Source organism: Chinchilla lanigera, unplaced genomic scaffold (genome assembly GCF_000276665.1).
Source record: "Chinchilla lanigera isolate Chin_1 unplaced genomic scaffold, ChiLan1.0 scaffold00038, whole genome shotgun sequence".
Classification (NCBI taxonomy): domain Eukaryota; kingdom Metazoa; phylum Chordata; class Mammalia; order Rodentia; family Chinchillidae; genus Chinchilla; species Chinchilla lanigera.
The window spans coordinates 9,712,212-9,738,894 of NW_004955439.1; the positions used below are offsets into that span (position 1 = coordinate 9,712,212).

Genomic DNA, 26,683 nt, shown 5'->3' on the forward strand with positions numbered 1-26,683 from the left:
CATTTAGTGATAAATGCTGCAATTTTATCTTTCTTTATGGCTGAGTAATACTTTATTCTATGAAAACACAAGTATTTTTACCCATTCATTGGTTGATGGGCATTTGGGTGGTTTCTCAGATTTAGCTATTACAAACTGTGCTGCTATAAACATGGGTGTGCATATGTTGCTGTGATCTGATGTTTTTAATTCTTCTGGAAAAATATTCAGAAGGGCAATAGCTGGGTCAAATGGAACCTCTAGTCCTAGTTTTCTGAGGAATCTCCATACTGATTTCCACAGTGGTTGCACCAGCCTACACTCCCACCAGCAGTGGAAAAGGGCTCCTTTTCCCCCACAGCCCCACCAGCATTCATTGTTAGCTGTTTTCTTGATAATAGCCATTCTTTCGGAGATGGAATATGTTTTAATTTGCATTTCTTGAATGACCAATGATGTTGAACATTTTTTCATATATTTATTTGCCATTTGTGCTTCGTAGAGATGTCTGTTGATCTCAGATGCCCATTTTCAGATGGGGTCTTTTAATTTAGGGGTCTAGGAAAAAATGTTCAAAAAGAAAAGGGAGAGAGGGAAGGGAAGGTAGAAAGGAAGGAAGGGAAAGAAAAAATGAGATAAGGACAAAATGAAAACCAAGTTTTGTGAGTGGGGAGAGGAAAGGGATTTGAAAACAGGGGATGAGAATGGGGGGAAAGAGAGGAATCCAGATATAGCAAGTGCAAATTCCCTATAGGGATTGTGGGCATTATGTATACCTAAGCTGTACCAATAAATGTAAATTTTAAAAATACTGTAAGCAGTAGTTCTTTTTGTTCCACGATGATCTTAATATTGATTTAGTGCTATTGTGTACAGTCATATGCCACCACGCCCCAACCCATGTTCTGGTTCTTTCTTAATATGAGGCTCTGTTGGACTCAGTAAGTCCAAATATTCATTAAACAGTATATTCAATTCTGAAATTATTTTTTGTTTACTACTGTAGCAGAGATTGCTGTTTGTCTGCCAAATACTCATTCAACTCTGGTTATTAATAGAGCTTAGATTTTATTCCAGGTACAAAGGAATGATACAGCTTAAATTACCCAGAGTTCTTAGTGTCAGATGTAACCTAAGTTCTGAGCAAGGGTTATAAAAGGAAGTGCTATGTAAGACTTCCAAGAAGGCCCCTTCTAACAAATGGCTTCATTAAAAAAATATGTCCCTGCTGGCTTCCCATATCCCATTCTGTTGCTATCTGTAAAGCAGCTGTTATGGTTGAAGCCTCTGAAGCCACAAGGCATTGACCTTAAAAATGGATGCCTTATGCTAAGTTATGGGTACAGGAGATCAGAAGGACTTTGGGCTCTTTTGACCATGGAATGGCCATACAATTGGGGAATGAAGTTCAGGTTTATTCTATATGTTTCATCTTGTGAAAGCTGCTTTTACTGGGGTTTCTTGTTACATGTGCTTGATTCTAATTCTAAAACAGTTATGTCTGAAGTAGGATCCTATTTCTTACCTCTATATTTTCCTATTTAATTTAGATACCTATATGCATATATACTTTAAGCTTATCAGATAACTTAAGCATTTAAATGTCGCCAAAATTTCTAGGTAAAGTTAATTCAGAAAACTGCTGAGAGTCGATACACCTCAGGAAATGTTTTCTTAGTTGTAACACTACATAAAGGCAGAACAAAATGAAAGCAAAGAAACAACAATCAGCTTTCAATTATTTTTGGTTGGTGACAAAAAGATTATTTGAAAAGAAAGCCATATACCATGAAGGCAGATGGTATAACACAGGCAAGTTGAAAATGCATTTTGCAAATTATTTCCTATCCTAGTTTGGAAAATGAGGGGTTATCATGCTTTTATTGTGTAATTCAATGATAGTCCTTCAAAATTACAATCAAAATTAATTCTATCAAAACCCTCAAAACCAATGGGAATAACTGACAGTACTGAACATGCACTATGAGGCTTGCATTTTCCCTGAGGTAGGTTTGTGTTCTTACCTTAATGCAATACATAGAGCTCTATGATAATGTATATGTCACATGGCAGGAGAGGAAAAAGAGAAGGGTTTTCATTTTCCAATCAAAGAATGATAAAGTGCTACAACTCTTTAAAAATATATAATTGTGTTTTCACACAAGGCAGTGTTCTAAAATTCAAACTGTTTACCTAAAGCTGCGCTCCTCTGCTTTTAACCTTGCTGTGCCGCAGAGTCTGGTCCACAAGATGGACAGGAAGGAAAAACGAAAGCATCAGCTGAGCTAGCACGGGCAGAGTGCTTAGAGCAGTGTCTGATGCAGGCAGCCACCATGTTGCTTAGCTTTTCACCACTGTGACAACACCCGAGACAGTTGGCCTCAGGAGGAACAATTTCTTTTGGCTCAGGGCTTCAGAGGTTTCTGTCTGTGGTAGGTTGGCCCCATCGCCATGCGCCTGTGACAAGACAGATGCTCAGGGTGGGCAGGGCGTGGCAGAGTAAAGCTCCTCACCTCATTGCAGCGAGGGAGAAAGAGAAAGACAGGAGGGGGCCAGGGACAAGATACCTTCACACCTCCCATGAACCGCTTCCTCCAACGAGCTCCTCCTCCTATAGCTTCTACTGCCTTACAATAGTCCATTCTAGTATCAATCCATCAATTAAATAATCCATTGTCGAGATTTAGAGCCCTCATCATCCAATCAATCCTCAAAAATTCCATCTATGAACACTGCTGAATTGAGGACCAAGTGTTCAACACAGCAGCCTTTGGGAAACATTTCATTTCCCTGTGTAGCACGTACTCAGCCTCACTCCTCCAAGCACACAAGAGGCAGACAGTCACCACTGCACTCACATTCCATATGCAGTGACTGGGACACCACACAGAGTTCTCGGCAGGCAGAGATCTTGCACAGTTGTTCTCTGCTGTATTCTCACACACAGAACAGTACCCAGTACAAAGGAGGACCTTAGCAAATTACTGTTAAATGAACAAAACTCTTTGTGCTCTTTACTACACAAAAAGCTCCATAGGAGCCCCAGGTGACACCTGTTCCTATTTATTTATTCCATTTCATTTCATTGGTTTACAGATCTATCCTCCTAAAAAAATATGTATATTTGTATCTGAAAATCAAATTTAAAGTTTGGATGGAGAAATCACTTCTGAATTTAGAATCATTTTCATCTATTCCTGTTTGCCATGTCTTGTGCTTTGTACTGGAAAGTTCCCCAAAGGCTTATCTATGTGTTAAAGGTTTGCCCCCCAACCTGGCTCCGCTGGGAGATGAGGCCTTTGGGAGGTCTCTAGGCCCCTGGGCACAGGCTCTTAGAGAGGACTGGGGCACCTTGATCACTCCTGCCCTCCTTCATTTCCCGACCACGAGATGGGCGGTCTTGCGGTCTCACATTCCCTCTGGGATGTGCCACCATCAACCCAAAGCAATAGGGCCAACCAACCATGAACTGAAATTTCTGAAACTGTGAGACAAAATGCACTTCTTTTCTTTATAAGTCAATCATCTCAGGTATTTCTTACAGTGATGGAAAGCTTCTCAACACACTGTGCGAAGTCTGTTTCCTTTTCGTATAAGTTACATATCATATCTCCATTTCCATTAGAGTAAGATATACTCCACATAAGGTTTGCTATTTTAACCAGCTTTAACCATACTTTATGCAGTGGCATTAAGCACCTTTACACTGTTCTATAACTATGACCTCTGCCCATCTCCAAAACACACCTTCTTTTTTAAAAATATGCCTTCTGTGCTATATTTTAAAGTTACATTTATTAAAAATAGTTCAGGCATGTCATAAATTGCTTAACTGTGCTATTAATAACCACGTACTTACTTGATAATCACCGTAGGCTAAAGATTATCTCAGAGTTGTCATCCTATTTCCTAAGACAATTAAAGATGTTCAGATAAATTACTCTGATTTCACAAGACTGGGACCATGAGTTTTAATATGCAGGTATCGGATACTAATTGACTGCTGGTTGCATTTCATTACACATTAATGTGCACTGTCTTAAATGTGAAGTTTTTCATAATCAAGCTCAGTGGATCCTTCTCCTGCCACAGACAGAATGCTAAGCAGCATTGTTCTGGATCACACTTTGGGGAATTTCAAGATCCACTTAGGAAAAGATAATATACTTTTCAGTACATATTTCTGAATTGTTGACAACAATAAAGAAACAAAAACCTGATTATATTCCATTTCTGCCTCATTGATGCAAGAAGAAAAACACTGACAGATAGAACTTGAATACATGCTTTAGAAAAGATCTTCCCTTAAGGATAAGGCTCAGGCCCTTGAATGAGCTTTTCAATTCAAAGCATTTACCTACTAGTTTCAAATGCCCTAAGCAAATTTAGGAAAACATCTTGACCAGGCAGAAAGAACCACATGTTATAATATGACATACTATTCCAAGAAGAGACAATTTTAACACTCTGTAGAGAGGGAACTGCCCACCATTTATTAGATTTCATGTTTATAAAATAGTCACATAATGGACACATGCAGTACTACAAAGAGAAATTTTAATCCCATCCAGAGAAGGGCACTGCCACCATTTTATTAAATGTCACTTTTCTTTAGAAATCACACTTCTGTTTTTCTCCATTATCATGGTAAGGGCTCTGCTAGATACGATAAATCTAAGCCCAGAAGGACAGGGTCACTTGTTTTTTTAAGCAAAATCATAGTTAATGTATCTCAAGAATTTTGAAATAGAACAAATTTCAACACATCAAGTAATCTACTTAAAATGAAGAATATTCCTAAGAGAATATTGATTCATAATTGAGCAGGGTCTAAGGATGTAGCTCAGAAGTAGAGTATGTGCTTAGCATGCTCCAGGCCCTGGGTTCAACCCTCAGCAAAAATCACTCACTCAATCAGTCAATCAATCAATCAAATTGAAGTTGAGAAAACCATGCAGAGCAGTTTAGTAACCTGAGATAACAGAAATGAAACCCAAAGATCCTCTGAAACTAGGGGCTTTCAAACAGAAACAGTTAATCAAATGACTTATGCTTTTGAAGAAGGTGAACTGAACACCAAACAGAGATGAAATACCAACAACCTAAGTTTTTTTTATCCTACTGTTCATGTTCAAATATCGTGGGCAGTGAAAAGATTTCACTTTTTCTAATTCTCCACCCTTTGTGTAACAAAAAAGATAGGGAGTAAAGACCTGTTCCCCAATGGCTATCACTTTTCAGCTAAGAATCAGTTTGAAAGAATGTTACTCTCTGACATAGGAAACAAATCATCTGATCTAGAGAAGAGGAACACATATCTATGACATGTCTCTTCTAATACATGTTTTTTTCAATCTATCTCAATGTTTCACTACTTGCTGGAGGCAGTAGATTTGTTTTCATACTGACAATAAAGTGCTTAACACTAATACTTGACAGGTAGGGATGGTGGGAGTGGAAAAAGTCGTAATTGTGTCAAGTCATTTTTATATTGTAGTCTAATGTAAAGACTACAATGCAAACCTTTGATTAGAGCCCTGTGGTGCCTATGAAAGAGAATAATAACACAAAGGTGATATGAAACAAATTTTAAATCTATTTAGTGTGCTTTCTCTAGAAAGATATTGATTATTGGAAATAGGTAAATTATTTTCTTTTTAATTATACTCCACTGTGACATTACCTCCAGCCTACTCATTATTTTCCACAGTTTCACTTGCTTAGGTCTCATTATGGCCAACACCAATTTTCTTCCTTTTTTCAGCTCTCTGGTCATTAACTCCTAAAGAAGACTGAGGTATCACAGAGGTGTAACCTCCAGCCCATAGCAAGGAAGTGCAAAGTGAATTCATATTGTTAGTTTCAGAAAGGAAGTAGGAACCATAGTGTTCCTTTAGGGGAAAAGGAACATCAATGTGAAATAGAGGAGAAGGGACACAAATATTCAAACAAAAGGAAAATAAAATGAGTACGCTCTGTGAAGAGGAGACTAGAAAAGATGGGCTCATGAGGTTGTTTGAGTGAAGCAGATCATGTTGTAAAGTAGAAAGCAGATAAGAACCTTTCTACAAATGCCCATTCCAAGGCCTGTCCAAAAAAAAGTTACCCTCGGGTTAGGCATCTTACTCCATAATCTAGTTCTACCTTTTATGCTTGGTAGCCCTAAAATTCACTTTCACCTGAAACCTCTGAATGCCAACATACTTGGGAACAAGTTCTTTACAGATGTAATCCAGTCATGATTATGTCCAACCTATTACACTGTGCATGGTGTCCTTATTAGAGGGAAATTTGGACATAGACCCACGAGAGAGCACCAGGTGATATCACCATGGTGGCCAAGACTGGAGAGGTGCAGCTGCGAGCTAAGGAACACTGGAAATTTCCAGCTGCCACCAAACGCTTGCTCGCTGGAGTCAGGTGTGGACCCTCCTGAGAGGGCCCAGCCCTGCTCACCCCTTAATTTCACATTCTGAGCCTCTAGCATGTTAGAGAATACATTTTTGTTCTTTGTGATACTTTGTTATAGCGGCCCTAGAAAATTCCATGCAGCGAGTATAGCATTTTGGAATGTTGACTTTACCAAAACTACTTTTTTGATTGGCCATGATGAGTACATGGAAGGGAAGTGAGGTGAGAACATAAAAGTTCAGTTAGCAAGGTGGCATACTAATTTGGTTTTGAAAAAAATAGGATGTAGCCAAGCCAGTGAGAGTGAAATAGTGAAGAAGCATGAATCCAGAGATGGGGAAGAGAAAGACCTGACGACACGCAGTGGAAGAGGAACCCACCCAGACAAGGAGAATGCAAGGTTGGATCAGAAGGAGGGTAGAGGCCCTGGAGGACTGGAGAGGATCCGGAGAAACAAAGGGGCTTTCTGGTAAAGGGCAGAAAGGAAAAACAACTAGCTTGGTTTCAGGTGTACTGGTGAAAGCGTGACCTTTAAGTGTTGGTCCTGCACAGTGAAAATGGAATATTCGGTGTTTAGAGGCTAGAGAAAGAAATTGGGAACTCATAAGCCTAGCAGTGCCTGGCAGAAGCTCTGTGTGCACTAATTCTTCAGTTGCTTAAAAGCAGCAGGTGCACTGAAGCCCCAGAACCAAAGCATTTGGGGACACCTACAACAACAGACAAACAAAGACAGAGGACAAGCCTGGGACATCCTTCATCCCCTGCCTCGGGGAACAGTTCTGATGTCCTATGAAAGCTGAAAAGTCAGTAAATCACCTGACCACTTCATCAGCATTGGTCATACCTGAATGTCTCAAGTCTCATGAATTTTTACCCTTAATTTCCAAAATGAATGGGAATTTACTAAACATCTGCCCACAAGACACATAAGTCACATTATATATTCAGTTAGCATAAATTAATCAAAATGCCTAACTATGAGTAGATCATTTATTTTCTTTTTTATTTTAGAATGTAGAAAAATAACCATACATGTAGATTAACGGTCAAGTCTTTGGTCTTACTTTAAAAGCTCTTCAAAATTGGAAGAAAAATTAAGAAAGCTCTTAAACTTGGAAGGTCAACTATAAAAGTCTTTAAAATACATCTGAGGGCACTATTCGATACACAGGATCAAAACAGCTATGCAGCCGCCCGTGTGAAAGTGATGTGAGAGCCCTACCTCACACGTTACCCCAGGATAGATTCAAATGGCTCAAAAATACAAATGTAAAAGAGGGAAAGTACAAAAGCTGAAAACATCCTTCTGTCAGTTAAAATCTTTTACAAGATATTTACTAGGCAGAGGCATGGGACTGTAACACTTCTGAGTCAGCTTCAGAGCCGGAAGTTAGGTGAACCACTTGTGTGAGCAGCGAAGAGAATCTGCAGGAGTCAATGATTAGCCAGGCCCACACTAGATAAGCCAAGCACACCTTCTTACAGCCAGCGCTCCTCTTTTGTCTTAAAAATACAGAATATTTTAATACACTTTGCATTAGCTTCCTAGGGTGCTACATAAAATTTTTTAAAAATGTGGTTTTTAAAAACAACAGAAATGAATTGTCTCACAATTCTGGAGGCCAGAAGTTCCAAGTCAGGGTTTTGGCAGGGCAGCACTCCGAAGGTTTTAGGCCAGAGTACTCATCCCTCTGTCAGGCTCTGACCTTTCTGGCAAACCCCAGCGCTCCTTGGCTGGTAGACCCATCACTCCAGTCTCACCACCGCCTCTTCCCAGGGCCTCTTCAAATCATCTTCCCTCTTCTACACATGCCCAGCTCTGGGTCCAAATTTCCTCTTTAAGAGGACACCAGTTATAGTGAACAAGGGCCCAGACAAATGAACTAACTTGATTATTGATTACCTCTGTAAAGATGCTATTTCCAAATAAGATCAAAATTCTCTGGTTTCTCTTCAGATCGTATAAATCTTTCACCTTTTACCAAATACAGTCAAATTCTGAGGCCCGAGGGGTGAAGATTTTCATGTATCTTTTTAGGCAAACGCAGTTCAACCCATAACATCCCTCCATAGTAACATATCTTCTTAGCACATGAAGAGTTAATGAAGCCTGCTATTCTCTTTGCCGGTGTCCCCTGGCAGTGAGGAAACCAGGGCCAGTACTCTTCATAATGTGCCCTGGGGACACCCAGCACCCACACATATGGTGCTTGAAATAAAAGTGCAGATTCTAGGACCTACCTAGATACACTAGAACAGGTTCTTGAGGATCTGTTGCAAAGAGGCCTGGATGAATAGAACACACTTGTCAAATAATATTGCACACACAAGAAAAATCCAACAAGTAGCTGCTTTCCTTGCATTTCCCCCAGAGCTTTTGCAGGAGCAGTGGGAGGCCTGGCAGGGCTGAGCACTCCCAAGGAAGCTGTGAACTACAGTCCAAAGGCGGCCCCTATACGTGCTGGGGTGATTCTGGCCCAGTGCTGAGGCCCTGACAGTACAATGGTTGCAAAGTCTAAACAGCAAATCTTGCTTTAAACACATGCATCTATCACGTCTCTAGGCTGTCACCCAGACTTCTATGTCAAGTTCCTCATTGCGGTGCCATATCAAAGCATTGCTTTTGAGGATTCACCACCACAGCCAGAGAGCAGACTCCACTGGGCTGATTATATTTGGGAAGCAGAGTACCAGGCAGCCCTGCCAAGTCCCTGGAATCTCCCAGAATAGAATGTGTTCCTTGAAGATGCTTCCAAGTTCCAGACAGAGGCATTGTGCCCTCTCCTGCCCTCTTGTCCTTATTCACTTGAGATGACACCACACAAACTGACCTGCTGACAGAAAGCAGAAGGCTGTGAAGGTCCCGAGTCTGAGTGTGCACACTCCTTTCCACACCTCTCTGCCCCTTACAAAAGAAAGGCTGGCTATGGAATCTCACTAAGGCAGCTGCCAGCATGAGGGCAGAACAGCAGGTGGGTTCTGAACAGAGGTGAAAAGAGGACCAGCACAGCCTTAAAGAACAGTTCTAATTGAGGGGAAAATTTGAGGTTTGGTAGGGCTTGGATTTCTTAACATTAGGAGTTCCAAAAGTCCTTTTTCTTTGGTCTTTATTCAAGTCTTTCCTGAGCTCTGTTTATCGGTAAGTTTGAATGATGTGGATGTGATTCAGAGTTATGGAAGCTAAGCACTGGATACCTTGACAATACCGGAGCAGAAGCAGCCTTGAGCCCAGAAAAACAAGCACTCTTAAGGACAACGCCAAACTGCTGAAGCCCTGAGCCTGCGGCTGGTAGGAAGCACACGCAAAAAAAGGGAATCTTCTACCAGTAGGCCAAACTGAGCCAGGAGGTAATGCAGAGGAAGGGGTGGGGAGTCAGGACACCTCCAGCACTGAGGAGAAAAGGACTGGCAGAAAAGGGAGGGGACAGACATTACTAAATTGCCACTAAAAGAATGAGGAAGTTTCCTGTGGGACCAATCTCCACAGCCACTTGTCCTCTACTCTCTGGCCCTGGGCCAGGTTTCCAGCACACAACTGGGATGCGGGAAAAGAGAAGGGAAAGAAGGAGAAATGTTGTATGTATGTATATACAGGATAGCTAACATAGTTGTTCTACTGTCTTCTATTTCTTTGCTGAAAGAAACTGTCAATGAGTCCTTGATTGATCAATATTGCATGTCTCTATCTGTTTTCAGGAGAAACCACTTTGAAGATATCAATATGTCATACAACAAGCATTGTTAATTTCCTACCACTTTGTTTGTCACTCTGTATTGTCTGTACTGTTCTTTTGCTATTTTGTAAAAGGTTGTCTGTCTGTTAATGTTTTCCTCCTTTTACTTTTAAAATAATAATAAAAAAGCAAACAGCGGTGCCAAATGCAAGTGACCGCGGTATCTCTCTGGTGAAAAACATCAGGTATATTTCCTGAATATTAAACCAAAGAATCCACTTAGTGATGTAACTGAGTGCGATAGTGATTTTTAAAATGTAACAACTCTGAAGTTGTATTTTTTTTCTTTTTGACCTATAGCTAAATAATGGTACATTTATGGACTAGTTTCTTTTTATGTAGAATACTAGTAAATGAAGATTTATAATATAGTTCCTTTAAAAGTAAATCTCCATTTATGGATGGATGATAAAGTGCCTGTCAAAGATTAGTAAACTCAGAGCAAACAATAAAACTACCTCTATAGCTAGATATGTGCAGATATTACGAGATTTTTTAAAAACATCTTTTGCAGAACTCATTAGGTAGATTTTATCATCATTGTTGCTACTATTCTTTTTAAATTAGAAAAGAAAAAAATAATTTCTTGATACCATCATTAGCATCTTTTTTGGTTTTGGTTTTTTGTTTTTGCTACGAATTGAACTCAGGGCTTTGCACTTGCCAGGCAGGCGCTTGTGCTGCTGAGCTATATCCCCAGCCCTGTTAGCCAGATCTAACATAAGTTCTTTATAAGTTTAGAACTTGACTATCACACTTTATGATATATTTTATTCTACATCTCTTCTTTATTTGTAGTAAAGAGAGCTATCAAGTCAAATACGACACCCAGATGTTAAGGCAAGGGCAACTTCAATTTATGATCAATAACACTTGAAAATTCTGACAATAGTCTCTAAGGAAAAAAAATTCTAGAACTATGAAATAGTCCAAGATATTGATTATACTTACTAAAATTCATCACTCAAAATGAAGTTAATTCACAGTTTTTGTTATGTTAATAGCCATTCTAAAGAATGTCCCACACAGGTTTTGTATCACAGAAGTGATATAGAGCTGATTTTAGGTTCCAGGTACCTGCAAAATTTCTTTTTTTTTTTTTTTTTTTTTTTGCTCTTCTTACTAATAACATTTATTATTTCTACTTTGCAAAAGTATTATTGTTATCTTCAAATTATTAGCACATAAATATAACATTGATATGAAATTTTCAGTGAGAGCTTTTCTTAAGATGACAGATGATATACGGATATATAAAAACTTTTTAAAAGGTAATGAAAACCTTGACAATCATCTTCAGAGTTCTTCTAGATTTTTCTCTTTCCTCATTTTCATCCTTTTAAAATCAATGAAGATTTCATTCAGCTTGATCTGACAAAAAGGCTTTGACTTGCAACAGTTATATTCCAGTGGTGATATACACACACATACCACCATGTGCGCAAACACACCCACGTGCCTGCGGTAGCATGCGTGCACACGTGCACACACACACACACACACACTCACAAAACCATGAGTTACTTAACAACAGGAATACCTTCTGAGAAGTGAGCCCTTAGGTGATTTTGTCATTTTGTGAACACTGCAGCATGCATGAATTAAGATGGCTGCTCTACCACAAGGCAACACAATCTTACAGAATCAACATCACCTCTGACCTCTGCTGCTAACAAATACATCGTCAAGAGGTTCATGACTATACATAACTTCATTTTTACCTCTATATTTCTTTCTTTTAATGATCAACTAATGAAATATAGTTTGGTCTAAGGAGTTGAGCCACTCAAGTCTTTTGAATTAACAAAGTTATAAAGTAGTTTCCCTACATAGATCATTACTATCAGTTTGTTTGATTATGGGTTTAACATGGTTACACGTGGACATAATATTTTTCTTTCCTTTGATTTCTGTCTCCATTTTATTTCTAAATTCAGAAGATTATTGCTATGAATTCTCCATTGACTGGTGATATATTTGAATTTAATTCCAGTTGTTTAAAATTCCATTTAAATTTTTATATTTATAAAAATGCCATGGTGGGAATCTACTGATAAGCAAGAAAATGTTATACTTGAGTTCAGCAATGCTCTGAAACTAATATTACCAAAATTTCATAAAGAAAAATACATGCTTATAGGAGAATAAAACTTAACTATAACCCAGAATTGCCTGTCAGGAATGTGGCCACTAGTTTTTTGTACATTTATTTTTTTCTTCTCCCAAAGCATAAAAACAAGGTAATAACAAACATAAACATGAAGGAAAGACCTATTATCCCATAATAACCAGATCCCAGTTTATGTATAATGTAGCTATTTACATAAGACACGTGCAGATGCTCAATAAAACTCTTAATTCCAAAGATGGCCAGGAGTCTTTGTTTGCCAGTTGGACTGACCCTAAAAATCCAAAATCTTCTCATTAATCTCCACATTTCCATGTAACCCAGTCTCCACCACCCAAATCACCTGAATGGACACCCTCTAAAATGTCTAGATCACAGGACTCCTGGCTCCTTATTCAAATGACCACATATTGATATGTTGATATAAGCAAATACCTCTGAGAATCTCTAACGCCAGACCTACGTTTGCTCAGCCTATGACATATGTTTGCTCAGCCTATAACATATCAGTGACCCTGGAAATGAAAGTATAAAACTCTTTATTTTTCAGTTTTATAAGAAAACATCCATGCTTGCTCAGTAATAGTGTCATCTCCTGAAAGAAACCAAATGAAAAATTCTCTTTTAAAATCCACTACTCATCTGATAAATAACTCCACAAAAGAGATTTAACTTCCTCTTGCCTTAGTACAAGCTCTTGGTTATGCATAATGGATATTTTGGCATGGAAGAGTCTTATTTCTGTAAGAACTAGAGTTCTTCTCCATGAACAAGAGCAACAGTTCAATTTTACAAAAACACCACTTCTGAGAGAATTCACAGAGAGACCGAAGTATCATTTCAACCACTGATCTTTCCTAAGTTCCTCTCAGGACTGATGCTCTTTCATTTACTTGTATTGAATTTTCGTTTCTCTTCAGATACTATGTTCAGGCTATGTTGGAAAAATATTTGACATTCAACAAGTAAACCTATTATTAGCTCATTTCTTTATCAAAATCTCTAAAGAAAAGATCTTTCAAGAAAAAATTGTTTATTAATAATTGAGATAGTTTAAACAATAGTCCTCAATACCAAAAACCTTTGTAGATTACTTAGTATCAAACACTTCTGATGCTATGCACATATAATACATAATATATGTGTCATGTAGTGTCTGCTCCAGATCTGTTTTGCAAATAAAATGGGTTAAATATGTTATGTCAAGTGAAATATTTTAGTATTCTAGATTTTGATTTTAAAATGTTATTTCTGAAATTCTAGGAAAATTACAATATGTTGATACTGAAAATTAATAAATCTTGGTAGAACCTTAAAATTAATTAGATAATAAGGCAATGCCCCCACCCGCTACTTCTCCCCATGACATCACAAGTTCTTCAAAGTTATTGACTCTTAAAAGTTGAGCTTAGCGTTCTTACCTGGTACCCTCTTTGCCCAGTTGATCATGTGAACCAGCTCCCTGTCTGCCAGGTTGGTCAATAAGCCCATCATGGAAGCTTCACTGAAGGGTTTGGTGGGATCATACTCAGAATAGAGTAAGGGGGGCTCAGCCTCCATCAAGGCACTGACCATCTGATCAGCTGTCAAGGACAAGGCTGGGCTGTTCTTCTTGGTGTGCTTAATTACAAGAGGGCTTGGCCAAAGGTTAGAAGCTCTCATGTCTCCAGAAGGCCCCATCTCATTCCTCCTCTCCTCATCATCTCTCTGTCGCTTGTATTTCAACATTCTCCCTCCTCTTCGGTCTTTCCGTATCCCTGAAAACACAGGGGAAAAAAACAATTAGTTTATGTTTCTTTCATGTTAACTTCCATCCAAAGATCAAATATAAAACTAATAACTTCTTTTTATTAAAATAGATGTTCAGGGATAAAGGCAAGGTAATAAGCATTTAATAACTGACTCTCTAAAAAATAAAGGAAAAAGCATTCACTTGCAGAATTTTCCAATTTTCATGGTATAAATGCTATCACCATAAGAAATTCCAAATCACTAGTGTGACATCAAGAAGCATATAATTCCTGAAGATGATATATGACAGTAAGTTTTCATGAGCCACAGAACAAGTTGATTCTACAAACCTGGAACCATGTGTGGGTGTGTGTAACAGGTACTATAAAAAGAACAGAATTTTTCTAATCTACTCCTCAATTGATGGGCATTTGGGTTGTTTCCAAGATTTTGCTATGACATTATGTATACAATGGAGTATTACCCAGCTATAAAGAAAGATAAACTTGAGGCTTTCATAGGTAAATGGATGCAACTACAGACCATACTCATAAGCGAAATAAATCAGATCTGCATGTGTAAACACCATATTGTCTCCCTAGTGTAATAACCTGAAAGAATAAATAAAACCAAAAGGTACAATAGATATTGTGAACAGGAAAGAACAACTGGGATGAGGGAAAGGAGAAAAGAAAGAAAGAAGGAAGGGATATATATATTTTATATATATATATATTATATATATATATACACACACAAATATATATATATACACAAAAAATAGCTAAAATAATTGTACTACTAATTTCTATTAGTTTATTGAAAGTAATAGTTAATGTTTAATTGTTTGATCAATCTTGCATACCTATATCTGGTAATATGAGCAACTACTTTGAAGATAACCGTAAGTAATACAACAACCATTGCTGATTTCCTATCATCTTCTTTTGAAATTCCGTATCATTTTTATAGTTTTTGTGTTGTTTTGTTTTTGTCTTTGTTTTTGTTATTTTGTTTTCATTCTTTTCTCTTTAAAATAAAAAAAATTAAAATTAAAAAATTATTTCAAATAAAAAGAACTAAAAAAAGAACAGAATTGTAGTCAATATTATTGAACTATGGTTTAACATGAAAGATTGTTTCTGCTATGAGTATTCTTTCAATAGTAAGTTAAAAGGGTATTTTTAATAATGGAGAAATGGAACAAAACAGTGCAGTCAGACCTGCAGAAATAGAATCCCAATGATATATCAATTTGAATAACTATTCATTCATGAGAGTATTTTTAAGAGCTAAAGAAACCATAAAAGTCACAGTACCTGGTCTTTATCACAATAATAAAAAAGATGCACTGAAGAACATTTGGAGGAAAGAGCTATGTTATCCCTCCTTCAACTCTGAGCACCACAGTATGGAGAGATATCTCCCACTTTAGGGAGGGACAGGGAACTAAGTGCAGGTCTTTGACCTGAATCCCAAAACCAGTCCCACCACAGTGAAGCCTAGTACTTGGCAGAGTCCTACAGCCCCTACCTCCAGGCCACTGACCTCATAAAATCTATGGATCTAAGCTTGCCCCAGTACAATAGACTTGTATTTCAGTCCATATCACTTTCAGCCAGTTGCAGTGGTCATGCACTATGAAGAGACAACAGCAGGCAAACCACAGCAACATGGGTGTTGGAATTGCCCCTGTACTGCACAAGTCTCATTGGGCTGTGGGCTCCTAGAGTGCACTAGCATTCAGGCAGTCATGGTGGCCACAGGACTGCCAACCCCATCTCTTGTACAACCCTAGGCAGAACAACACAGGCACTTACTGTCCAGTGGGGAAAGAAGTGGGAGACAGGCACAAGTCATTACTGGACCCTCCACAGTAAGACCCAGTGCCAAGAAGAAGCCTATGTTATCAAATCAAAATGGCAGTAGTAAGATCTAATTTAATGACACTTATCCTAGAAGCAAACAGATTAAATTTTCCAGTTAAATGACACAGAGTGACTGAATAGATTAAAATACAGATAGAACTATATACTGCTTATAGGAAACTCACTTCAGTTCTAATTACAGGCATAGATTGAAATAAAGGTGTGAGAAAAGATAATCTATGCAAATGGAATCCAAAAGAGAGTAGTCATAGCCACACCTATACCATATAAAATAGAAAAAGCAGTAGAAACAAAGAAGGTGCCTCTATAATGATGAAGGAAGGAAACAGTTTACCAAGAAGAAATAGCAATTCTAAATATATATGCACCAAATATCAAAGCATCCAAACATATGAAGTATTAATAGGCCTAAAGGGAGAGACAAGCTACAAGGCAATAATAGCAAGGTACTTGAACACTCACTTTTGGGAATAGACAGATCATACAAACAGAATATCAACAAAGAAACAACAAAGTTAAATTGCATTGTAGACCAAATGAACCTAAGAGATATCTACAGAATATTCCATCTAACAACTGCAGAATACACATTCCTCTCAGCAGAACAAGGAGCATGCTTTAGAATAGACCACATAGTAGGCCAAAAAAAGTCAACAACTTATTTAAAACAAAATCATAACAATTATCTTTCTTTAACACAATGCAATAGAAATCAGTAACAGGAGAAACTTTGGGCAATATAATAATACATGGAAATTAAACAACACACTCCTAAACAACCAATGAAAAGAAAATTAAGAAGGAAAACTAAAATTTTGAAACTACAATTTCCAAATGATGGTAGAAACCACATATCAAAACCTAGTAGATGTAACAAGAGGTGCACTAAGAGAAATTTATTGATTTGCACATGTTGAACCATTCTTGCATTCCTGGGGTGAACCTCACATAATCATTATAAACATCTGTTTTAATATGCTCTTGAATTTGGTTTGCTAATATTTTGTTGAGAATTTGTGCACTGTGAGTACTGGCCTATACCTTTGTCCTGTATCAAAAAAGCAGAAATATCTCAAATAAATGCCCTATTGTTGTACCTCAGAGAAGTAAAACTTAAGAAAAAGAGCTAAAAGTAACAGAAGAAAAGAAATAATAAAGAGCAGAAAACAATAAATGAAATAAATAGACATTGAAACAATACAAAACTCAACAAAATGAAGGCTTGATTTTTTTAAAACAAGCAAAAGTAAACTTACCCATAGATAAAGAAAAAAAGGAAGACTCAAAATTAGAGATGAAAAGGGAGACATCACCTCACACCACAGAAATGAAAAGGATCTTTAGAGATTACTTTTGACAACTGTATGCCAACAAATTTGATAACCTAGAAGAAATTAACAAATTCCTGGCTGCATTTACCTTGGCAAAACTGAACTACAAAAACTAAAAAATATGAACAAACCAATGTTGACTAATAAAACTGAATCAATAATAAAAGAAAATCTCAGAATGAGATTTCTTCACTGCTGAATTCTACCAAACATTTAAAGAAATAATAGCAATTATTTTCAAGTTATTAAAAAATTTAGAAAGTAAGGATATATACTGGGGGAAAGAACATATACTGGGGGAAAGAATAGTTTCTTCAACAAACGCTGTTGAGAAAACTAGATGTCCATATACAGTAGAATGAAACTATATCCCAATATTTCAACACAAAAATGAACTCAAAATGAATTAAGGTTTTAAGTTAAGACATAAAACTACTAAAGGAAACATAGGAAAAACACTTCAGGATGTTGGAATGGGCAAGGACTGTCTGGATAAGCTCCTCCACCCAAGTACAGGCAAGTAAAACATGAGACAAATGGGATTATATCAGAATGTGCAGAAAAAGAAACAATTAATGAAAGGAAGAGAGTAAACATACAAAAGAAGAAAATAATTGCAAATTCTACACAGATATAGGGTTAATACTCAGGATGCATCAGAAACTCTACCCAATAGCAAAATTGTCATTATAATCATCATCATAGTTCAATTTTTTTAAATTTTATTTTTAGAGATAAAAGAACCACAACATATTAACAAACACACAGACATAAACAAAACAACATAATGACAATAAAAACAGTAGAGAATTTCAGACAGGGTGAAAAGAAATTAACAATGGGTATTATATTATATACTGTTTTCTTCATATTGATTACTCAGTTAAACAAATACAGACATATAAGAACATCATTCAATTTTAAAATAAGCAATAAACCTAAAAACAGGAAGACATTACTCAAAAGAAGACATGCAAATAACCAACAGGCATTTGAACTAAATGCTCAACATCAATAATCACCAGAGAAATGCAAGTCAAAATCACAATTAAATATTAGCTTTCACAGAGTAAAATGACTCTTCTCAAAAACACAAAGATAACAAGTGCTAGGGTGTGAAAAAAGGAATCCTTTTACACTTTGGGATTGTAAATTAGTGCAGTCATTATGGAAAAGAGTATAAAGGAGACATTAAAATATTTGACTTCAAATACACTACTCTGTGATTGCTATAGACACAGAACTACTCTATGATCCAGCAATCCTACTATTAAGCATACATCCAAAGGAAATGAAATCATCATGTCAAGGGGACATCAGCACGCCTTGCTTGTCTACTGAAACACTATTCACAATAGCCAAGAAATCAGCTGATGAATGGACAAAAAAATGGGATACATAAATTTGGTGGAGTACATTCAGGCATAAAAATAATAATCTTGCAACTATATGGCTAGAAACAGAAGACATTGTGTTATATGAAATAAGCCAGGCACAGAAAGTCAAGTATGACATAGTATCACTTATATGTGGAATCTTAAAACGTGATCTCATAGAAGTTGAGAATAGAATAGCTGATCCAAAAGGCTGAGGAGAGTAGAAGGGAGAGAAAATGAGAAAGATTGCTCAAGTGGAACTAAGTTCCAGTTACATGGAAGAAATAAATCACTGTGCTCTGTTCCACAGTAAAGTGACAACACATAATGATTATGTGGTGTATATTTCCCCAAAAAGTAGAATTTGAAATATTTTCACAAAGAAGAAATGATATCCTGAGTATTTGCGTACTATACAAAAAATACACATATTGAAATAATCACATAATATCCACTAAATATGCATAATTTTATATCAATTAAAATTTTGACCTTTGAGGATTATTTTTAAAAAGCATTGGAAAAGCATCTTGTATAGCCTTATTACCCAAGCAGACCTCTTAATAGAGCACACTAAAGATTGGTGACTTGCCCAAAATGTATGTCATAGTCTCAAGACCCCAGCAGTGCTCAGAAAGTTGCTCATAGCTACTAAACTGCACCTTGTTATTTTGAAATTGACCCGTCATGCTGTGTTAGTGAGACATTATCAGCTAAACAAGTATCTTTAAAAGACAAAAATTAACATGAACTTCTATATCCTCAAAAAAGTTACTTTTCCCAAAATTTGTCAGAGGACAATGATTAATATATATATGCATATATATGTATATATAATTTCAGTAAAAGTTAACACAACTATTTTTAATACTAAGGAGATGAGAAATAAAGTCTATAACTCATCCTCTGTGCCATCACTCCATAGTAAATGAATAACATGTGAGAATTTATCCTTTTTGTTCTAGTTTGTCAATGATTTTGGACAAATGTGTGGCTGCAAAAATTTTAATATACATCATTTATTCTTGTAGGTCTAGACTATGTATATTAGGTGATATTTTTAAAAACAAACAGATGTCATCAACTCATCCTATTCACTCAGTACTAACATAAGTATTTATCAGAGCTCTTGAAATGAGTAATAATAATAAAGATTATTATTATCAGCACTAATATGGCAAGCACTTATGTGGTTTATCTACATGTACTGCTACATGGAAGCAAATTATAACTAATTTGTTCTCATAAGGAATTTGAAAGGTAATGACTGGAAAACTGCTGCTTGGAGAGTTACAGACTTGCCCATGATTATTCTCTGATTCCATATCCAATCTTTGAAATGAAGCTGGTTTGGTTTTGTTTTTGGATAGAGACTTTAAATTTTACCTGTTATCATAAGTACAAAGTTGATACACTTAGGGGCCCTGTAAATAAAACACATCAGATGAGAACAGTGGTATGTGACCAGCCATGGTGCACAGTCAGGTATCTCTGCTATTTCCCTGTCACCTGTCCAACACCCAAACTAAAGGAGGTGACACTGCCACCCTATGCTGGGCTCACAAGCTCGCTGGAAGTATCATGCTCACTGTTGGATGCTACTGTTTAAGAAAAATAAGCTTGTTCCAACTGGAGTAGCTGGAATGTTTAGGAGACAAGAAGTCAGCTCAGCATGGAGGAAATGCAAGGACCGAGGAGGTGTGAGCCCAGAGAAAGGAGGACTTACAAGAAGCACGAGCACCACCTGAGAGGTTGTTCATGAGCCCATAGGCTAACACAGAAGCAGTGTGTGGAAACTATGGGCAGGCACCCACAGTGCAAGGGTAACGGATGATCAGTTCGTAACAAGGTGACTATTAACAAAGATGCTGCCACCACAGAAAAGAAATATGAGTTGGATCACTAGCAGCTTCAAGAATAGGGCAGATGAAGACTTTACAGGAATTTTGGATCAAATTATTAAATTTCCCTTCTTCGAGGAATATAGAAGTACACTACTCAGCTTAGTCATAGTACTAAAGCAATGAGTTGCATCTGTTCGATGAGTGGAACTTGTTTGAATATTACAACTATAGGATTAGGACCTGACAAAAATGGCCACAGGTCTGAGATGTGGGACAATAAAATACTACTAGAGAAATGAGAGACTTCACTATTTTTAAAATCATCAGTCAAATAAGGAAAGGTAGATTCAACAGATATTAGCAAATTTTTTTTTGTAACTTACTCCAAAAGTACACTATGTTCAAATGCCAAACTCCCTACAAAATGTACAAACAAAACAAAAGTGGAAAATTATGCATGTTATACGGCCAACTGCATGTGATAGGATCCCAGGATATGTATGGTCCAATTAAGCAAAAAATAGTATTTTACCTGCAAGTAATCTGTAATTGTACAAATTACTGCTGACAGTATTGCACAAATATTTTATAGCAGTTTAAAAATCTAACCAGAATCTGGTAGAAGAAGAGGAAAGATGATCCAGCTTCTACTTCTATTTCGCTCCAGGAAAAGTGAGAAATGAAGATCAAAGCAAGTGATTACTAGTTGCCTCTATGGTGCAAACAGTTAGTTCTTAGTTATACATAGGGGATGGGGCCATCAGAGTGGCACAATTGATAAAAATCCAGTGATAAAACTAAAAACTCATTTTCTGATCCTTTCCAAGACATTTCCCAGAATTATTTGTACAGAAACAACATAAGCTCATCCTCTTTTGTCTACCTAGTTTTAATTATCCAGTGAAAGTCCCAAAAGACCAAACTACCTTCTCTTAAGTGGAGGAAAATTATTTTTAAAAACCTCATTTAATTGTTAAACGAGCAGCAAATTTGAATGAGCACCTTATGAGGGTCAAGAAGTGTATTTGTTGTAAATAGCACCTTGGTTATAGCATTAAATAAATAAAACAAGTTGCCCCCTATAGTCACTCAGTACATTAAAATAGCATTTGTGAATACTTAAGCTATTGGACTAGATACACTAGTGTACATTCATTATTATCTCTTAAGTTGCACCAGGGATTAGAATTTTATCTCCCTGGGGTAAAGCAACTCTATCTTCATCACATTAGTATAAGGATTTAGACAGGGCAAATATAGAATTTCTACTCAATAGCACTTACTGTGTGTTTAAGTGATTCTTTTCCACCCTTGGAGGTATTAATTTAAGGGAACTGATTAAGCCAGTCATGCTGGAAGTGGGAATTAGAATGAAAGGGAGAGGACCCATGCTCATGGTATGGTCTGGGGAAGGCAGACCTGAGGAATCTCTTCAAAGGTTGCCTGGATTTCAGGAGTTAGCTGCGAGCCCCCGTGGGGCTCCAGTCCTGATAGGGAAAGGGTTAGGAGATATGTCAACTGCTTAAACAGTAGATGTTTTGCCCCTAAAATAAAAAGATCTGTCCTAATGAGTCACATGCTTAAGTAATTTTGAAAGACTACTTCTGATCATTTTAGAGTTTAATTAATCATTCTTTTTTAGTTGTTAAAATCTTCAATTTGGCCATGGAATCTCAAGAAAAGTTAATATACTGTACTATCTGAATGTTCATTAATGATGGAATGCACTGGATTAGCTGCTTCTAAATCTTTCTATTTTTTCAATGTTCTTTTATTTAAATTATCTTTTAGCCTCCCAATAACCTATGCTTGTACCAAAAAAGTAGTATAATACCAGTAAAGTTATTTTCCAGTTTCCTGAAACTACTTCATTATATTAGTCAATAGTTTCAATGTTGCAAAATCACTTTTCTTTCATTTCTCAATAATTTCATGTTACTCATGAGGTATTAAAAAGCTAGACAAAGATATAAACTAAAAGCTTTTCAAACTAAGAAATAAAAAATGAAATAAAGATGAAAACTAATAAAATTTCTCCATAAAGATTCCTCTGCATAAATTCTAATCCTCTCCTTTCAAATACTCAGGATGAATCCTATAAGGGTAAGGAGAAACTTGGGTTAACTGTATGTACAAGGTCAGCTCAAGGGCCACAAAGGTTTTGAACCAAGCTACATTTAACTGCAAAGCCTATGTATCACATTACAATATTGGTGTAATGCCCTTATAAAAGCATTAGATTGTGCTATATCTTTAAGTTATATAATTATAGATTATTCTTAATAACATTGCCACCTCTACAGTCAAGGAGACGTGAATTATTCACTTCATTTAAAGCTTCATTAAAGCTTGTTAACATCTTTTTCTTTTCTTCCTTTCACATCCAAAGGATTGTCACAACTTAACAAGAATTTTCTCACATAACTCTTGCTTTAGTCCCTTCCCTTCTATTCACCACTACTATCTGCTATAGTTAGATAAATGTCCTCCAAAGGCCCATGTGTTGAAGGCTTGGTCACTACCCCATGGTGCTACCGGGAAGAGGCAGAACTTCCAGGAAGTGGGCCCTACTGGGAGGAAGTTAGGTCACTGGTTGGAACCTCTCAGAAATAGGGCCTACTGGGAGGAGGTGAGATCACTGGGGGCATGTCCTTAAAGAGGATATTGAAACTCTGGCCAGTTTTTCTCTTTCTCTTTGCTTCCTACTTTCCATAACATTAGCAGTTCCCTTTGCCATGAGCTTCCACCATGATGAACTGCCTCATCAGAGGCCCAAAGATACAGGGCCAACCACCTATGTACTGAAACCTCTGAAACCATAAACCAAAAAAATACCTTTCCTGTCTTTAAGTTAATTATCTCAGATATTTTATTAACATAAGAGAAAACTGATTAACACATCATTCCAGTTCACTACTTCATGACTTCTTGCTTGGCACCTTGCTGCCCTTCATTCTACCCTCCAATCCAGCTAACTGGTGACACATTGATCTCCCATATACACAGGTTCATCAAGTTACTGTCTGTCTAAATCCACCAGTGAGTGCCTCATTGTCAGCAGGAATTGTTTAAACAGCTCTGAAGACTGGGCAGTTCCATGGAACATATCAGAAATAGTACTGTTTCCATTTGTTTCATATTAAAATATATATATATATATATATGCTTAGATAAATATATATCAACTATGATATATATCAGTGACATTTATATGTAATATATAATTTTTAATTTTAAAAGACACTGAACTACTGAATAAAACAAAACTCTAAATTAAAATTCATAGATTTCCACAAATACTCCAAAATACCTTTCAAAGCTATCTTTACAAATCCTCTTGACAAACTTTTTGTTTTGGTAAAATAAGGCTAGGCTTGTAGCTCTTTAGAATACATTCCTGCATCACTATCCTGTTCTCTTTCTACACTTTTTCTTCATTCAACCTCAAATCTGAAAGTCCCATCTCATCCAGGATCAGTCTTAGACCCAACTGCAAACTCACAGCTCAACTGCCTGTGCTCTTGTAGCTTCTGCTGCTTGTGCTACGCACTGTGCTGCTTTACTATTAAATCATAGCGATGCCCCTCTTCTCTGCTGTGCCTTGGGCCTTCCTTGCAGGAGGGAAGCGAAGCAATCACATGCTTCACCTCCTTCATTCTCCTTTTTTCTACAGATATTGTCCTGTACTGGTTGATACCCAACATTTAAAAACAGCCATTTCATGTATTTTGTCAATTACTTTTATTTGTTTGTCTTATGTTTCTGTTAGGAAGGTGATCTAGTCTCTGTTGCTCCATCTTGGCTTGCTGTAAATGTTATTCTGATCATTAGTTGTAATGAAATCCCTTATTTTCATCCTGTCTCTATCAACAAACTACCAGTTTGAAGTCTTGCATTTCTTCTCCTAAAGTTTTACCAGCATGAATCTTACTAGGATTTCATTTTCCTCTTCTGTGTAGTATAATGAACAGGAGGATTTCAAGTCCAATTTATAAAAGTTGAAAGGAGAGGAACCAAAGGTTATTTTTATTAAGGGCAAACTTTTCTCTTCCCCCTGACCTAATTCATCTCCCAAGTGCCAAGTTCAAGAGTCTCGTGCCCTTAACTTGCTCTATTTCCTAACACTGATTCATTGCTTTCAAAGTGCAATTCCTGCCTTTCCCACTTGCAAACCATGAACACATTTCCTCTCTCATTTATCTGACAATCCTAGCTGATCGAGAGTGTGGTGGACTGGAGACAAGGCTGTCTCTGGCCCTTGTGGTGTAACTTACAGAGGCAGCACAAGCTCATGACCCCAGAAAAACTTATCCCCCCAGGGACGTGCAGCCCTTTGCATGCTCCTTAAGTTTCATTGTGCGAATGCAACTCTCCTTTCATCCGTGGGGTGATTTATCACCTGTGTAGGAGTGGGTTTCCAAAACAAGTTGGAAAAGTCTTCCTGGTTCATGTTACATGAAGCACAGAATGGCATGACTGAATAAAAATAGAATTTTAAAAAGCCCCAAAGAGTCTTCAGTTTTCTAGAAGTCCAGGGTTACTACAGAGCACCTAAGGTTACAGAATTTAAACAAACCAGAGACCAATGGGAGACCTGTGTCATTTTGTTGAGTACTTCAAACTATTGTAAGCTGTGGTTTATGGGGCATTGTTCACACATTATTGAAAGGTATAATTTCATTAACCAATTGGTGTAATAGACATTTGTTAGTTCTTGGTTTCCTGGCATCTTAATTGTTTTCCTACATTTGTCAAGTTTCGTAGTACATGAGCTGGATGACCCCAGAACTTGATCTTCACTTCAAAAGCCACAAGGACAATTCTTGCTTTCTGCAGCTGCAGACTCTAAAGTGAAAGTAAGTGGCTTGGTGCTATGCTTCCCCCTGAGGCTATGTGGCTAGGACACAGGGCAATTCAGTCTGCTGCCCTCCTGTGACTCAAGTGCCCCAGAATGGAGGCAGGACAGCTGCCAGCCTGCTCAAAAGGCTGCTGCACAGGCCTAGATGCTGGCTCCATATTTTCTCCATAGCACCTGATGTCCAAGCCTGCTTCTTTAGTCTTCCCATTAGCTCTATGACCTAAGCATTTATCAAATGCCTCCTACGTACAGGTGCTCATCTGAGCTCAGAACTGTATTCTGTAACTTCATTTTCAAAGCCACCATGTAAGATAGAGATTACAATATCTCTCCCTATAACCAAGGAAACTGAGATAGAGCACGGAGTTTGAACACAAGGGCCCACACTCTTACATACCGTGCCACTGCTATCTCAGGAAACACTGATGGGTACAATTTGTACAAAATTGTAAGCACTGGAAATCAACAAAATAAATGGTTCCCATTCTGTTTCAGTGTTTACTGTTGGGGCCCTAGAATCCCTGGAAGGCAAACTATTAAATAGGTCAGAGCTTTTATTCATTCACCAGAGATCTAATCATTATTCTATAATGATTGGAGTTTTCAGCCATAGCATTTCTTATCCAAGATTCTAGATTATATAAACGGTGTCTGCAAAATTTAAAAGAATATTTCCTTGCATGCTTTTATTTATGCAAATTATTTGCCTATTAATACACCATAGTGTTTAACTATCAGAGGTATTTAGACTATTTTTCCCCAAATGAAGCAGGTGGTCTAAAATTAACATCTATCTCTGACTAAAATACCTCTCAAAATCATCTTCACCTTGAGTTTTTAAAGATGCCACAACCAGTTGAGAATGGGTAAAAGAGTCTCCAGGGTTTGGAAGACTGTCGTATATCACTCAGGTATATATACTCACATAAATGGTGCACTTTCAATCAGTTTTAATTGTATTCATTCGTTCAAATAACAAAAAGTATTGATAACCAGGTACTCCTGTGGAATAAAAAGACAAAGTCCCTACCATCAAAATACTCTTATTTTTGTGAGATAGATAGACATTAAACAAATAAGTAATGTCATGTAATTGTTAGTGGCAGGAGGAAAAACAAAGTAGAATGGGAAAGATATTTAGACCAGGGAGCATTTCTCTGAGGTACAAAGACCAGAACAAAGCAAGCAGAACAGCTATCCCTGCTATTTGAAGGACCAGCAGAATCCCTACACCGATGAGGAAAGGCAAACAAAGGGTACAAGGATGAGCCAGAGACCAGGAAGGTCAAAGGTCAGCAGCCTCAGCAAGGAAGAAGTGGGCTCCAAGGGCCAGCCCTGCCTGGTAGGTAGACTAAGTGGAGGTCTGCAATTGTTACAGTGAGGCTGATGAGAAGCCATTATT

General features: G+C 37.3%; 1 protein-coding gene across 3 annotated transcripts in view; it reads right to left on the reverse strand.

Annotated features, from left to right (window-relative positions):
• The window catches only part of Esr1 (estrogen receptor 1), a 364,976-nt gene that overhangs the window by 123,581 nt on the left and 214,712 nt on the right, over positions 1-26,683 (reverse strand). For all 3 annotated transcript variants that reach the window (XM_013517315.1, XM_005390574.2, XM_005390573.2), the window contains exon 5: positions 13,674-14,009. In XM_013517315.1, coding sequence (XP_013372769.1) covers positions 13,674-14,009 — 336 coding nt within the window. The remainder of the gene's footprint in view (positions 1-13,673; positions 14,010-26,683) is intronic.